The following is a 17,397-nucleotide window of genomic DNA, read 5'->3' as shown; positions in this document are numbered from 1 at the left end:
GACACTACATGTAGTGGCAGGGCGATCTCACTAGTGGGGGGACACTACATGAATGGCAGGACGATCTCACTAGTGGGGGGACACTACATGAATGGCAGGGCGATCTCACTAGTGGGGGGACACTACATGAATGGCAGGGCGATCTCACTAGTGGGGGGACACTACATGAATGGCAGGGCGATCTCACTAGTGGGGGGACACTACATGAATGGCAGGGCGATCTCACTAGTGGGGGGACACTACATGAATGGCAGGGCGATCTCACTAGTGGGGGGACACTACATGAATGGCAGGGCGATCTCACTAGTGGGGGGACACTACATGTAGTGGCAGGGCGATCTCACTAGTGGGGGGACACTACATGAATGGCAGGGCGATCTCACTAGTGGGGGGACACTACATGAATGGCAGGGCGATCTCACTAGTGGGGGGACACTACATGAATGGCAGGGCGATCTCAATAGTGGGGGGACACTACATGAATGGCAGGGCGATCTCACTAGTGTGGGGACACTACATGAATGGCAGGGCGATCTCACTAGTGGGGGGACACTACATGAATGGCAGGGCGATCTCACTAGTGTGGGGACACTACATGAATGGCAGGGCGATCTCACTAGTGGGGGGACACTACATGTAGTGGCAGGGCGATCTCACTAGTGGGGGGACACTACATGAATGGCAGGGCGATCTCACTAGTGGGGGGACACTACATGAATGGCAGGGCGATCTCACTAGTGGGGGGACACTACATGAATGGCAGGGCGATCTCACTAGTGGGGGGACACTACATGAATGGCAGGGCGATCTCACTAGTGGGGGGACACTACATGAATGGCAGGGCGATCTCACTAGTGGGGGGACACTACATGAATGGCAGGGCGATCTCACTAGTGGGGGGACACTACATGAATGGCAGGGCGATCTCACTAGTGGGGGGACACTACATGAATGGCAGGGCGATCTCACTAGTGGGGGGACACTACATGAATGGCAGGGCGATCTCACTAGTGGGGGGACACTACATGAATGGCAGGGCGATCTCACTAGTGGGGGGACACTACATGAATGGCAGGGCGATCTCAATAGTGGGGGGACACTACATGAATGGCAGGGCGATCTCACTAGTGTGGGGACACTACATGAATGGCAGGGCGATCTCACTAGTGGGGGGACACTACATGAATGGCAGGGCGATCTCACTAGTGTGGGGACTCTACATGAATGGCAGGGCGATCTCACTAGTGGGGGGACACTACATGTAGTGGCAGGGCGATCTCACTAGTGGGGGGACACTACATGAATGGCAGGGCGATCTCACTAGTGGGGGGACACTACATGAATGGCAGGGCGATCTCACTAGTGGGGGGACACTACATGAATGGCAGGGCGATCTCACTAGTGGGGGGACACTACATGAATGGCAGGGCGATCTCACTAGTGGGGGGACACTACATGAATGGCAGGGCGATCTCACTAGTGTGGGGACACTACATGAATGGCAGGGCGATCTCACTAGTGTGGGGACACTACATGAATGGCAGGGCGATCTCACTAGTGTGGGGACACTACATGAATGGCAGGGCGATCTCACTAGTGTGGGGACACTACATGTAGTGGCAGGGCGATCTCACTAGTGGGGGGACACTACATGAATGGCAGGGCGATCTCACTAGTGGGGGGACACTACATGAATGGCAGGGCGATCTCACTAGTGGGGGGACACTACATGAATGGCAGGGCGATCTCACTAGTGGGGGGACACTACATGAATGGCAGGGCGATCTCACTAGTGGGGGGACACTACATGAATGGCAGGGCGATCTCACTAGTGGGGGGACACTACATGAATGGCAGGGCGATCTCACTAGTGTGGGGACACTACATGAATGGCAGGGCGATCTCACTAGTGTGGGGACACTACAAGAATGGCAGGGCGATCTCACTAGTGGGGGGACACTACATGTAGTGGCAGGGCGATCTCACTAGTGGGGGGACACTACATGAATGGCAGGGCGATCTCACTAGTGGGGGGACACTACATGAATGGCAGGGCGATCTCACTAGTGGGGGGACACTACATGAATGGCAAGGCGATCTCACTAGTGGGGGGACACTACATGAATGGCAGGGCGATCTCACTAGTGGGGGGACACTACATGAATGGCAGGGCGATCTCACTAGTGGGGGGACACTACATGAATGGCAGGGCGATCTCACTAGTGGGGGGACACTACATGAATGGCAGGGCGATCTCACTAGTGGGGGGACACTACATGTAGTGGCAGGGCGATCTCACTAGTGGGGGGACACTACATGAATGGCAGGGCGATCTCACTAGTGGGGGGACACTACATGAATGGCAGGGCGATCTCACTAGTGGGGGGACACTACATGAATGGCAGGGCGATCTCACTAGTGGGGGGACACTACATGAATGGCAGGGCGATCTCACTAGTGGGGGGACACTACATGAATGGCAGGGCGATCTCACTAGTGGGGGGACACTACATGAATGGCAGGGCGATCTCACTAGTGGGGGGACACTACATGAATGGCAGGGCGATCTCACTAGTGTGGGGACACTACATGAATGGCAGGGCGATCTCACTAGTGTGGGGACACTACATGAATGTCAGGGCGATCTCACTAGTGTGGGGACACTACATGAATGGCAGGGCGATCTCACTAGTGTGGGGACACTACATGTAGTGGCAGGGAGATCTCACTAGTGGGGGGACACTACATGAATGGCAGGGCGATCTCACTAGTGGGGGGACACTACATGAATGGCAGGGCGATCTCACTAGTGGGGGGACACTACATGAATGGCAGGGCGATCTCACTAGTGGGGGGACACTACATGAATGGCAGGGCGATCTCACTAGTGGGGGGACACTACATGAATGGCAGGGCGATCTCACTAGTGGGGGGACACTACATGAATGGCAGGGCGATCTCACTAGTGGGGGGACACTACATGAATGGCAGGGCGATCTCACTAGTGGGGGGACACTACATGAATGGCAGGGCGATCTCACTAGTGTGGGGACACTACATGAATGGCAGGGCGATCTCACTAGTGGGGGGACACTACATGTAGTGGCAGGGCGATCTCACTAGTGGGGGGACACTACATGTAGTGGCAGGGCGATCTCACTAGTGGGGGGACACTACATGAATGGCAGGGCGATCTCACTAGTGGGGGGACACTACATGAATGGCAGGGCGATCTCACTAGTGGGGGGACACTACATGAATGGCAGGGCGATCTCACTAGTGGGGGGACACTACATGAATGGCAGGGCGATCTCACTAGTGGGGGGACACTAAATGAATGGCAGGGTGATCTCACTAGTGGGGGGACACTACATGAATGGCAGGGCGATCTCACTAGTGGGGGGACACTACATGAATGGCAGGGCGATCTCACTAGTGGGGGGACACTACATGAATGGCAGGGCGATCTCAATAGTGGGGGGACACTACATGAATGGCAGGGCGATCTCACTAGTGGGGGGACACTACATGAATGGCAGGGCGATCTCACTAGTGGGGGGACACTACATGAATGGCAGGGCGATCTCACTAGTGGGGGGACACTACATGAATGGCAGGGCGATCTCACTAGTGGGGGGACACTACATGAATGGCAGAGCGATCTCACTAGTGGGGGGACACTACATGTAATGGCAGGGCGATCTCACTAGTGGGGGGACACTACATGAATGGCAGGGCGATCTCACTAGTGGGGGGACACTACATGAATGGCAGGGCGATCTCACTAGTGGGGGGACACTACATGAATGGCAGGGCGATCTCACTAGTGGGGGGACACTACATGAATGGCAGGGCGATCTCACTAGTGGGGGGACACTACATGAATGGCAGGGCGATCTCACTAGTGGGGGGACACTACATGAATGGCAGGGCGATCTCACTAGTGGGGGGACACTACATGAATGGCAGGGCGATCTCACTAGTGGGGGGACACTACATGAATGGCAGGGCGATCTCACTAGTGGGGGGACACTACATGAATGGCAGGGAGATCTCACTAGTGGGGGGACACTACATGAATGGCAGGGCGATCTCACTAGTGGGGGGACACTACATGAATGGCAGGGCGATCTCACTAGTGGGGGGACACTACATGAATGGCAGGGCGATCTCACTAGTGGGGGGACACTACATGAATGGCAGAGCGATCTCACTAGTGGGGGGACACTACATGTAATGGCAGGGCGATCTCACTAGTGGGGGGACACTACATGAATGGCAGGGCGATCTCACTAGTGGGGGGACACTACATGAATGGCAGGGCGATCTCACTAGTGGGGGGACACTACATGAATGGCAGGGCGATCTCACTAGTGGGGGGACACTACATGAATGGCAGAGCGATCTCACTAGTGGGGGGACACTACATGAATGGCAGGGCGATCTCACTAGTGGGGGGACACTACATGTAGTGGCAGGGCGATCTCACTAGTGGGGGGACACTACATGAATGGCAGAGCGATCTCACTAGTGGGGGGACACTACATGAATGGCAGGGCGATCTCACTAGTGGGGGGACACTACATGTAGTGGCAGGGCGATCTCACTAGTGGGGGGACACTACATGAATGGCAGGGCGATCTCACTAGTGGGGGGACACTACATGAATGGCAGGGCGATCTCACTAGTGGGGGGACACTACATGAATGGCAGGGCGATCTCACTAGTGGGGGGACACTACATGAATGGCAGGGCGATCTCACTAGTGGGGGGACACTACATGAATGGCAGGGCGATCTCACTAGTGGGGGGACACTACATGAATGGCAGGGCGATCTCACTAGTGGGGGGACACTACATGAATGGCAGGGCGATCTCACTAGTGGGGGGACACTACATGAATGGCAGGGCGATCTCACTAGTGGGGGGACACTACATGAATGGCAGAGCGATCTCACTAGTGGGGGGACACTACATGTAATGGCAGGGCGATCTCACTAGTGGGGGGACACTACATGAATGGCAGGGCGATCTCACTAGTGGGGGGACACTACATGAATGGCAGGGCGATCTCACTAGTGGGGGGACACTACATGAATGGCAGGGCGATCTCTCTAGTGGGGGGACACTACATGAATGGCAGAGCGATCTCACTAGTGGGGGGACACTACATGAATGGCAGGGCGATCTCACTAGTGGGGGGACACTACATGTAGTGGCAGGGCGATCTCACTAGTGGGGGGACACTACATGAATGGCAGAGCGATCTCACTAGTGGGGGGACACTACATGAATGGCAGGGCGATCTCACTAGTGGGGGGACACTACATGAATGGCAGGGCGATCTCACTAGTGGGGGGACACTACATGTAGTGGCAGGGCGATCTCACTAGTGGGGGGACACTACATGAATGGCAGAGCGATCTCACTAGTGGGGGGACACTACATGAATGGCAGGGCGATCTCACTAGTGGGGGGACACTACATGTAGTGGCAGGGCGATCTCACTAGTGGGGGGACACTACATGAATGGCAGGGCGATCTCACTAGTGGGGGGACACTACATGAATGGCAGGGCGATCTCACTAGTGGGGGGACACTACATGAATGGCAGGGCGATCTCACTAGTGGGGGGACACTACATGAATGGCAGGGCGATCTCACTAGTGGGGGGACACTACATGAATGGCAGGGCGATCTCACTAGTGGGGGGACACTACATGAATGGCAGGGCGATCTCACTAGTGGGGGGACACTACATGAATGGCAGGGCGATCTCACTAGTGGGGGGACACTACATGAATGGCAGGGCGATCTCACTAGTGGGGGGACACTACATGAATGGCAGGGCGATCTCACTAGTGGGGGGACACTACATGAATGGCAGGGCGATCTCACTAGTGGGGGGACACTACATGAATGGCAGAGCGATCTCACTAGTGGGGGGACACTACATGTAATGGCAGGGCGATCTCACTAGTGGGGGGACACTACATGAATGGCAGGGCGATCTCACTAGTGGGGGGACACTACATGAATGGCAGGGCGATCTCACTAGTGGGGGGACACTACATGAATGGCAGGGCGATCTCTCTAGTGGGGGGACACTACATGAATGGCAGAGCGATCTCACTAGTGGGGGGACACTACATGAATGGCAGGGCGATCTCACTAGTGGGGGGACACTACATGTAGTGGCAGGGCGATCTCACTAGTGGGGGGACACTACATGAATGGCAGAGCGATCTCACTAGTGGGGGGACACTACATGAATGGCAGGGCGATCTCACTAGTGGGGGGACACTACATGTAGTGGCAGGGCGATCTCACTAGTGGGGGGACACTACATGAATGGCAGGGCGATCTCACTAGTGGGGGGACACTACATGAATGGCAGGGCGATCTCACTAGTGGGGGGACACTACATGAATGGCAGGGCGATCTCACTAGTGGGGGGACACTACATGAATGGCAGGGCGATCTCTCTAGTGGGGGGACACTACATGAATGGCAGAGCGATCTCACTAGTGGGGGGACACTACATGAATGGCAGGGCGATCTCACTAGTGGGGGGACACTACATGTAGTGGCAGGGCGATCTCACTAGTGGGGGGACACTACATGTAGTGGCAGGGCGATCTCACTAGTGGGGGGACACTACATGAATGGCAGAGCGATCTCACTAGTGGGGGGACACTACATGAATGGCAGGGCGATCTCACTAGTGGGGGGACACTACATGTAGTGGCAGGGCGATCTCACTAGTGGGGGGACACTACATGAATGGCAGGGCGATCTCACTAGTGGGGGGACACTACATGAATGGCAGGGCGATCTCACTAGTGTGGCGACAGTAGCTGAAGGCAAGGTGTGAGGGTGATCTCGCTAATGGGTGGTAACAGGATGGATCTCAGGTAGGAGTTTGACCCTCATATCCAGAGGTCAGCCAGGAGGACTGAGGGCTGCACACTGGCCCTACAGCGCATTCCTGGGGTATTTCTAGGCAGTGCTGTGTCCTGTCACCCTACACGTTATCTGCCGTGTGATTGTGACAGCAGCAGGGCAGCGCCTCCAGTAGACGGAATACTTATCACTGGCGGCTGTGCCAGGACGCGCAGACTGCAATGTGTGTATGACGCCTGCGGGAGCACAGCCCGGCAACCTGTGTAATAATAGTGGGACACACGGGGAGGCGCTGTAATGATTTCTGCCGGCGCAGCATACAGACTGCAGGGCTTACCCGCTGTGGCAGAGTCCATGGCATAGGAGACAGACGAGCACGTAGTCTACAGAGCCACCTGCACGTGACCTTCCCAGGGTGAGAACGCCCCGCCCCGTGCTGTCCTGTACTTCCGGGTAACTTAGAATGGGCGGGGCTGACAGTGTTGCACGTGACTAGCCAATATAGCGTGTGAGCAGTGTGCTGCTCCTGTGTATGTACACAGCTCAGTCACTGCCACAAGCAAGCACTCACTGGAGTGGAGTGGGCGGCACAGGTAGCAGTGTGCTAGCCGGATATGCCAGTGTGCTGGTCACAGGTAGCAGTGTGCTAGCCAGATATGCCAGTGTGCTGGTCACAGGTAGCAGTGTGCTAGCCGGATATGCCAGTGTGCAGTCCTCCCTCCTGCCTCCTCCTGGCGTTCTTTGAGGAGATCTGTAGCTAAGGCCATTAGGGCACGCCCGCCTGCTCTCTTGCCTTCTTAAAGGGGCGGCGTGCATTTTTCAAAAAATGCAATCAACCCATGGCAGCGCACTGGCTGCTATTTCTGGCCTCTCCTCCATAGGGGGAGCGCCGGAGCAACAAGTATCTATCATTGCTACATCCGGTTCTCATGCTAAATTGTCTGCGCTGCATCTGCAGTCTCTGTGCATTGTCTAATGCTCTCTGTTTCCACAGCATATCAGTATCCTGTGTTACCTGGTTATATCTGCAACCATCTGGGCCTAAGCCATCCCGTTCCACTAACAGCCATCCGAGTCCAAGGACTGTGTGAAGGTCACTGGAACCGACTCCTTACCAACTAACCGGATCCAGGACGCAGCGCATTACGGACTCTGCTGTAACTTTTGTTATCCCTTTTGGTCCCGCTGGGACAGCTGCCACGTGTTCGGGGTCTAACTGGAGGTAGCACCTGTGTCCTCCGGGTATTCCATTCTGGCCCTGCCTGAGGGGCTTTACTACGGGTGCCCGGGGCTCACTAGTCACGCCCCCTGCGGAGCCCCCCGGACCGTGGTCCCAAGGTTCCACTTAAAAAATAAAAACGAATGTGAACTTCACCATCTCTGCCTCCGCTTCCATTCGTTACAATATGCCAGTGTGCTGTTCACAAGTAGAAGTGTGCTAGCCAGATATGCCAGTGTGCTGGTCACGAGTAGCAGTGTGCTAGCCAGATATGCCACTGTGCTGGTCACAGGTAGTGTGCTAGCCAGATATGCCAGTGTGCTGGTCACAGGTAGCAGTGTGCTGTTCACAAGTAGAAGTGTGCTAGCCAGATATGCCACTGTGCTGGTCACATGTAGCAGTGTGCTAGCCAGATATGCCACTGCTGGTCACATTGCTTGAAACAATGCCAGTCACAGAGGCCCAGATTCATTACCACGGCCTGTAAACCATCATTTTTTGTTTTGTGTTTTTGCCTCCTGTGGCCTAAAGACATCACATAAGTGTTATATATATATATACCGTATTTTTCGCTTTATAAGGCTACGGATTATAAGACGCACCTAAAATTTTGAGGTGAAAAATAGGAAAAAAAACTTTTTTTTAATAAAATGGTGGTGCATCCTATAATCCATGCGTCTTATTGCTTACCTGGGGTGGTGATGGAGGAGGCCGGAGTGGAACATTGCTGCTGGGATGAGGGGCCGGTGTCTGATACTGCCGCCGCCCTCTGTCCCCTGATGCTTGCCACCACCGCCATTCTCTGTCCCCCGGTGCCTGCTTGCCACCACCGCTGCCCTCTGTCCCCCAGTGCTTGCCACCACTGCCACGCTCTGTCCCCCCGGTTCTTACCGCCACGCTCTGTCCCCCCGGTTCTTACTGTCACCGCCGCGCTCCTGTCCCCCGGTGTTTGCCGCCATCACCGCGCTCTGTCCCGCTCAGCGTGGGGGGTCTCTGCCGCTCCATGCCTGCTTTCCTGTGTCTTTCTTCCTGGAAAATGGCCGCCGCGCATGTGCAGATGGACATCTCGGCACTGAAATCTCGGGAGATGAGATTTCAGCTGAAATCTCTGACTATGAGATGCTGACTAAGACAAGGAACGTGGAAAGACGATGAGTCTAGAGACCGACCTTCTAACGGAGTGGTCCCCAAGCAGAAGGGTTTGGAGGTCGGAACTTTAGTATCAAGGCCCTAAGCCTCAAAGGTAACGGGTCGAGACAGACTGGTACGTGAAATGACTCAACTTTCCGGGCGGAATTTCTCTAAGCGTCTGAGAGCGCGAGGCTCTACTTGGATACTACTGGCTCCTCCCTACCCTTCTCTACGAGGAGAAGAGATGTGGATTTCTGGGAGCGCAAAGCTCTTCTCTGGCCACAGTTACCAAATCCCTTACCCCCTTTTCTATGAGGAGAATAGAAGTGGAGTCGAAGAAAGGGAAAGTGACTGCTACTGATGGGACTGTTGAGCTAGCCTGGGTTGTGCTGGGACTCTCAGGACCTAGCTATTGTATTACTCCCAAATATCATCCCACTCTAATAAAGTACGGTTCATTACCAGTTACCTTTCTCAGACTAAGAAAATGAGGAACTGTCTTAAAAAAGCATGGCCAATCCTACTGGCTGATGCGCTTTAGTCCATTATCTCACTAATGAACTGAGCACTTCTTTTTGCTGCTCTAAAAAATCTACAAGATCTTTTAGTCACAAGTCATCATTAAAATGAACCACATTTTTTTTTTTAATTAGACCCAACCTCGCAGGGGATGTTTACCCTGTGGTCAATGTGTAGCTTGTCCTAACATTGATTGCACAAACACTTTTCACAATTCCTCTGGATCCAAGATGTATAACATCAATCATTACGTCACTTTTGACACCAAAGCAGTGATATATACTACGCTGTCTGTCCCTGTCCAAAAATATATGTTGGCCTTATCACCCACCAACACAAAGTTGGAGTAAGTGAACACATTAATAGAATAACTGCAGCCCAAAAAGAGAACTATATATAACTTCTCAAAACGATACTGAAACATTTTAAAATGTTTCACATTTGTAATCCATCTTTACTGAGAGTGAGAGGAATCTAAAAGATCATTCCTCTAACTTCTTCCTGACATGAGCTGTATATTTAACGTGCTGTGGAAGCTGCGTTCCTGCAAACCACTGTACATATTCTTTTCGATTGCGCAGGCTCACGCTGATTGAGGTAAGGGGTCGGCGATATATGAGAGCTGACACCCTGCAGCAACGCCCACGATCGGTGCTAGAACCAATCGCAGATATTTAACCCCTCTGATGCCACTGTCAATAGTTACAGTGACATCCAGGAGCATCGCACAGGGAATGAGCTACCTGTCTGCTCCCATCAGCAGAACACCATGTGGTCGCTTTGCGCTGATGGTCTCCATGGTACTCTGATGCCCTGCAGTGTAGAAGCATTGCAGAGTACCAGATCAGTGTGAAGATGATGTCCCATAGTGGGACAATGTTAAAAAAAAAAAAAAGTTTTTAAAATTTTAAAAAAATATTAAAAAAACAAGGAACCAAAAAAATGAAAAAATATTCCAATAAAGAAATGGATTTATGTAAAGAAAAAAGTACACATATTTGGTATCACCTCTTCCACAACGACCCAACCTATAAAGTTATCCCACTAGTTAAAGGTTGGGAGCAATTTTTGGGGAGCACTATACTCTGGAGAATGATATATGGGGCCCACAATACACTGGAGCATTCCAAAGGTGGACATCAGACACTGGAGCAGCATTTACAGGGCCCATTATACACAGGAGCATTAGAAATGGGGCCCATTATATATGGAGCATTATTTTGGCCCATAAGACAGTGGAGCTGCATCCATGGGGACCAACATATACTGTAGCATTATGTGGAGCTCATCATATACTGTATGGAACATTATATGGGACCAATGATTCTGTATGGAGAAATATATGGGCCTCATTACTCTGTATGGCGCACTATGCGGTGGCCATAATACTGTATGGAGTAATGTACTGTCCGCTTTTGGAGCTATTGGAGAATTTAAAATGGATATCAGTCATGTGATGTAAGAAGTGAAGTATTTTTCATTGTACTATACCGCTATTTCTCTGCCGTATCAGAGGATCATGAATTGTGGCATGTGTTAAAGGAACCCATTGACACTCTTTGGCCCTGGGCACACGAAAATCTGGAGCCAGCCCTACCCCCCCACAACTTTAGCCAAATAACCCCCAGTTTTCAATGCCTATTATTATAAAGTAAATTAAGGTTGACAAGCTTAAGTAATAAGAATTGATGGTTTTGGCATTAAAATGGGCACTGTAGGTGTGTTTCCTGTCCTCCACTCACTGCCGACTTTTCTTCCCCATTGACTTGCATTGGGTTTCGTGTTTCAGTCGGCCGTCGACTTTTCACGATAATCAGCCGATTTCGTTCGACCCGACTTTTGCGTTTCATGAAACCCGACTCAACCCGAAAAAAGGCAAAGTCGCTCATCTCTATTCAGCTGCTTCTTTGGAGACACAATTTTTATAGCTTTTAGATTATTCACATTATTATTTGGATATGCACCCCCTGTCATCCTGCTGTATTACTCTTGCACATCTATTGTTTGGTTAATAAAGTTTAGATATTCCATAACACGATCTATATTTGTCCTTTACTTTGTTTTTTTTTTCTTGTAGTCTCTGCAGAATGAAAAGCACAATAACCAGACTGGTTAAAAAATAAAAAAAACATACACTTATATCGCCAATCTCCTGTCTGTGCCCGGTCCTCCACTGGCTCGCTTACTGCCTTTCTCCCACCTGAATTCCCTACTCGCAGCCTCCTTACTAACAGCCCAGCACCTTGTAATTCAAGTGGCACAAACCTGAGAACACCAGAATTGGCCGGTCCTACATTCCCTGCACAGATGAGAGCATGTTCACACTGAGCAAGTGACAGATGTGATAGTCTGGAGACGCCGTGGTGAATGTTATGCAGTCTGCACCATCACCTGGTAGGACGGGTACTATGTGATAGCCAATGTCTCCTGACTGCTATTAGGTACCAGGATGAAATTCTCATAGCCATTGTCAGACCTTACCGCGGTGCAGTGGACCCTGGGCTCCTCCTAGTGCAGGACATTACTCGACCTCATGTGACCAGCCTGGGTACGCAGTTACTGGATGATGAAGGTATTGATGAGTCCACAGGGCTGGTTTTAGGCAAAGTGGGGCACTAGGCAAAGTTTAAATTGGGGCCCCAAATTCTAACATATTGCACATCACATTTCGATTGTATTTACATGCGCTGAGTTCAGGCCGGTAAATGAGATCGAAAAATTGAAGAAGTCGTTCAACACATGTTTCCCGGCCTCTTTCCACCATCTGAGAAAGAATGATGGGGACAGAACAATCACTAATGGATCACTAAGGGTGTGTGCACATGTTGCGGTTTTTGCTGTGGATCCGCAGCAGATTTGGTCCTGCGGATCCGCAGCAGTTTCCATGCAGTTTACAGTACCATGTAAACCTATGGAAAACCAAATCCGCCGTGCACATGCTGCGGAAAATTCCGCGCAGATTTGCTGCAGTTTATTTTCCGCAGCATGTTACTACTTTTTTGCGGAAACGCAGCTACAGTGTACGTTCTGGGACCTACAAATCAATCAATCTCTCTCTCTCATCCGCACTGCTAAACCGCACTAGAACCTGCATCAAATCCGCTGTACACATGCTAGGAATCCGCAGTAAGAATGCATGTGTTTTACCCTGCATTTTCTGCCAAGAGATATGGATTCTCTGCAGAAAAAGACAGACTAAGGCTAGTTTCACACTAGCGTTTATTCGACACTGCGCCGCAAGCCCCGCCCCCTGCCGGCTCCCTGCCTGCCCCATCTGGTCATCGCCGCCTACTATCGCACATGGACGCTTGCGATCTGCGCACCCTATCTTTAGCATAGGGTGCGCAGATCATGCGCTAGTAGGATTTTGGCATGCGCTGCGCACTTTTGAAGGTGCGCCGTGCGCGCCGAAATGCAACATGCTGCATTCGGCGCGTATGGGCGCACCTTCAAAAGTGCGCAGCGCACGCCAAAATCCTACTAGCGCACGGCCAACGCACCCTATGCTAAAGATAGGGTGCACAGATCGCAAGCGTCCATGTGCGATAGTAGGCGGCGATGACCGGATGGGGCGGGCAGGGAGCAGGCAGGGGGCGGGGCTTGTGGTGCCGTGCGCTGCGTCGAATAAACGCTAGTGTGAAACTAGCCTTATCCACAACGTGTGCACACACCCTAACAGATCACCATACAGTATCATGTTATCAGCAGCACGTCTACAGTTTACACCCCATAGTCCTCCAAATAATATAATCTGCCCCATAGTCCTCCATATAGTATAATACACTCCTCAGTCCTCCATATAGTATAATGCCCCACCATAGTCACCCATGTAATACAATTCACTTCCCATAGCATAATGCACCCCATAGTTCTTCATATAATGTATTCCCCACAGTCCTCGATACAGTATAATGCAGCCCACATATAGTATAAGCCACCCCATAGAGCATAATGCAGCCATCCCACAGAGTATAATGCAGCCCTGCCATACAATGCAATGTAACTCCCATAGAATATAATGCAGCCCCCCTCTTATAGTATAATGCAGCCACCCCTTAGAGAATAATGCAGCTACCCCAAAGTATAATGCAGCCACTCCACAGAATATAATGTAACCCCCTCATAGGATATAATGCAGTCCCTTATATAGTATAATGTAGCCCCTCCATAGAATACAATGTAGCCCCCATCGAATATAGTAAATATAATACAGCCCCCCATAGAATATAATGTAGCCCCAAATAGAATATTATACAGCCCACCTCCCCATATTGTATAACACAGCCTCCCCCTATAGAATATAATGTAAAATGTACCCCCCATGGTATATAACACAGCTGCATAGTATATAGCCCAGCACCACATGGTATACACCCCAGCCCACCATGGTATACCACCCAGCCCACCGTGGTATACAGCACAGCATGGTATATAGCCCACCATGGTATAATACAGCCTACCATGGTATACAGGCTGTATACCGTGCTGGGCTGTATATCATGGTGGGCTGTATAATACAGCCCAGAATTGTATAATACAGCCCAGTATGGTCTAATACAGCCCAGCATGGTATATAGCCCCCCAGAATGGTATAATACAGCCTAGCATCGCATATAGCCCACCCAGAATTGTATAATACAGCCCAGCATGGTCTAATACAGCCCAGCATGGTATATAGCCCCCCAGAATGGTACAATACAGCCCAGCATGGTAAATAGCCCCTCAGAACGGTATAATACAGCCCAGCATGGTATAATACAGCCCAGCATGGTACATAGCCCCCAGAATGGAATAATACAGCCCAGTATGGTATAATACAGCCCAGCATGGTATATAGCCCCCCAGCATGGTATAATACAGCCCAGCATGGTGTAATACAGCCCAGCATGGTATATAGCCCCCCAGAAAGGTATAATACAGCCCAGCATGGTATATAGCCCCCAGAATGGAATAATACAGCCCAGCATGATATATAGCCCCCCAGCATGGTATAATACAGCCCAGCATGGTATATAGCCCCCCAGAATGGTGTAATACAGCCCAGCATGGTATAATACAGCCCAGCATGGTATAGAGCCCCCCCAGAATGGTATAATACAGCCCATCATGGTATAACCCCCCCAAAATGGTATAATACAGCCCAGCACGGTATAATACAGCCCAGCATGGTATATAGTCCCCCAGAGTGGTATAATACAGCCCAGCATGGTATAATGCAGCCCAGCATGGTATATAGCCCCCCAGAGTGGTATAATACAGCCCACCATGGTATAATACAGCCCAGCATGGTATATAGTCCCCCAGAGTGGTATAATACAGCCCAGCATGGTATAATACAGCCCAGCATGGTATATAGCCCCCCAGAGTGGTATAATACAGCCCAGCATGGTATAATACAGCCCAGCATGGTATATAGCCCCCCCAGAATGGTATAATACAGCCCAGCACTGTATAATACAGCCCAGCATGGTATATAGCCCCCCAGAATGGTATAATACAGCCCAGCATGGTATAATACAGCTCAGCATGGTATATATCCCCCCAGAATGGTATAATACAGCCCAGCACAGTATAATATAGCCAAGCATGGTATATAGCCCCTCAGAATGATATAATACAACATAGCATGGTATATAGCCCCCCCAGAATGGTATAATACAGCCCAGCATGGTATAATACAGCCCAGTATGGTATATAGCCCCCCAGAATGTTATAATACAGCCCAGCATGGTGTAATACAGCCCAGCATGGTATATAGCCCCCCAGAATGGTATAATACAGCTCAGCATGGTATAATACAGCCCAGCATGGTTTAATACAGCCCAGCATGGTATATAGCCCCCCAAGAATGGTATAATACAGCCCAGCACGGTATAATACAGCCCAGTATGGTATATAGCCCCCCAGAATGTTATAATACAGCCAGCATGGTGTAATACAGCCCAGCATGGTATATGGCCCCCCAGCATGGTATAATACAGCCAAGCGCGGTATAATACAGCCCAGCATGATATATAGCCCCCCCAGAATGGTATAATACAGCCCAGCACTGTATAATACAGCCCAGCATGGTATATAGCCCCCCAGAATGGTATAATACAGCCCAGCATGGTATAATACAGCCCAGCATGGTATATGGCCCCCCCAGAATGGTATAATACAGCCCAGCACGGTATAATACAGCCCAGCATGGTATATAGCCCTCCCAGAATGGTGTAATACAGCCCAGCACGGTACAATACAGCCCAGCATGGTATAATACAGCCCAGCATGGTATATAGCCCCCCAGAATGGAATAATACAGCCCAGCACTGTATAATACAGCCCATCATGGTATATAGCCCCTCCAGAATGGTATAATACAGCCCAACATGGTATATAGCCCCCCAGAATGATATAATACAGCCCAGCATGGTATATAGCCCCCCCCAGAATGGTATAATAAAGCCCAGCATGGTATAATACAGCCCAGCATGGTATATAGCCCCCCAGAATTGTATAATACAGCCCAGCATGGTATAATACAGCCCAGCATGGTATATAGCCCCCCAGAATGGTATAATACAGCCCAGCCCATTATAATACAGCCCAGCATGGTATATAGCCCCCCCAGAATGGTATAATACAGCCCAGCATGGTATAATACAGCCCAGCATGGTATATAGCCCCCCAGAATGGTATAATACAGCCCAGCATGGTTTAATACAGCCCAGCATGGTATATAGCCCCCCCAGAATGGTATAATACGGCCCAGCATGGTATATAGCCCCCCCAGCATGGTATAATGCAGCCCCCCCAGCATGGTATATAGCCCCCCCGAGAATGGTATAATACAGCCCAGCACAATATAATACAGCTCAGCATGGTATATATAGCCCCCCCAGAATGGTGTAATACAGCCCAGCATGGTATATAGCCCCCCAGCATGGTATAATACAGCCCAGCATGGTATATAGCCCCCCAGAATGGTATAATATGGCCCAGCATGGTATTTAGCCCCCCCAGCATGGTATAATGCAGCCCCCCCAGAATGGTATAATACAGCCCAGCATGGTATATAGCCCCCCCAGAATGGTATAATATGGCCCAGCATGGTATATTGCCCCCCCAGTATGGTATAATGCAGCCCCCCCAGAATGGTATATAGTCCCCCCAGAATGGTTTAATACAGCCCAGCATGGTATAATACAGCATGGTATATAGCCCCCCCCAGAATGGTGCAATACAGCCCAGCATGGTATATAGCCCCCCAGCATGGTATAATACAGCCCAGCATAGTATATAGCCTCCCAGAATGGTATAATACGGCCCAGCATGGTATATAGCCCCCCAGAATGGTATAATGCAGAACCCCCAGAATGGTAGAATACAGCCCAGCACGGTATAATACAGCCCAACATGGTATATAGCCCCCCAGAATGGTATAATACAGCCCAGCATGGTGTAATACAGCCCAGCATGGTATAATACAGCCCAGCATGGTATATAGCCCCCCCCCCCTTGAGAATGGTATAATACAGCCCAGCACAGTATAATACAAAAGAAAGGTCCAGCTTTGCAAATTCAAGTCCAATTTATTGTTAAAAACAAGTCCAAGACTGAGCAAAAATTGATATATTCACATG

The 17,397-nt window shown here is 50.9% G+C and overlaps 1 protein-coding gene and 1 long non-coding RNA gene across 2 annotated transcripts in view; one reads left to right on the top strand and one right to left on the bottom strand.

Moving 5' to 3' along the window:
• The window catches only part of CMC1 (C-X9-C motif containing 1), an 81,429-nt gene extending 74,027 nt beyond the window's left edge, over positions 1 to 7,402 (bottom strand). The window contains exon 1 of the mRNA XM_073568542.1: positions 7,241 to 7,402. Coding sequence (XP_073424643.1) covers positions 7,241 to 7,259 — 19 coding nt within the window. The 5' untranslated portion in view covers positions 7,260 to 7,402. The remainder of the gene's footprint in view (positions 1 to 7,240) is intronic.
• LOC141084101 (uncharacterized) lies at positions 7,391 to 8,280 on the top strand. The gene is made up of 2 exons (XR_012230930.1): positions 7,391 to 7,496; positions 7,898 to 8,280. It is a non-coding gene; the product is annotated as an uncharacterized lncRNA (long non-coding RNA).
• The last annotated feature ends 9,117 nt before the right edge of the window (positions 8,281 to 17,397 follow it).

The sequence above is a fragment of the Dendrobates tinctorius genome, unplaced genomic scaffold (assembly GCF_039654945.1).
Source record: "Dendrobates tinctorius isolate UK_male_01 unplaced genomic scaffold, ASM3965494v1 ptg000005l, whole genome shotgun sequence".
NCBI lineage: Eukaryota > Metazoa > Chordata > Amphibia > Anura > Dendrobatidae > Dendrobates > Dendrobates tinctorius.
Note: the sequence above shows the minus strand (reverse complement) of the source record. Positions and strands in the feature narration are given on the sequence as shown.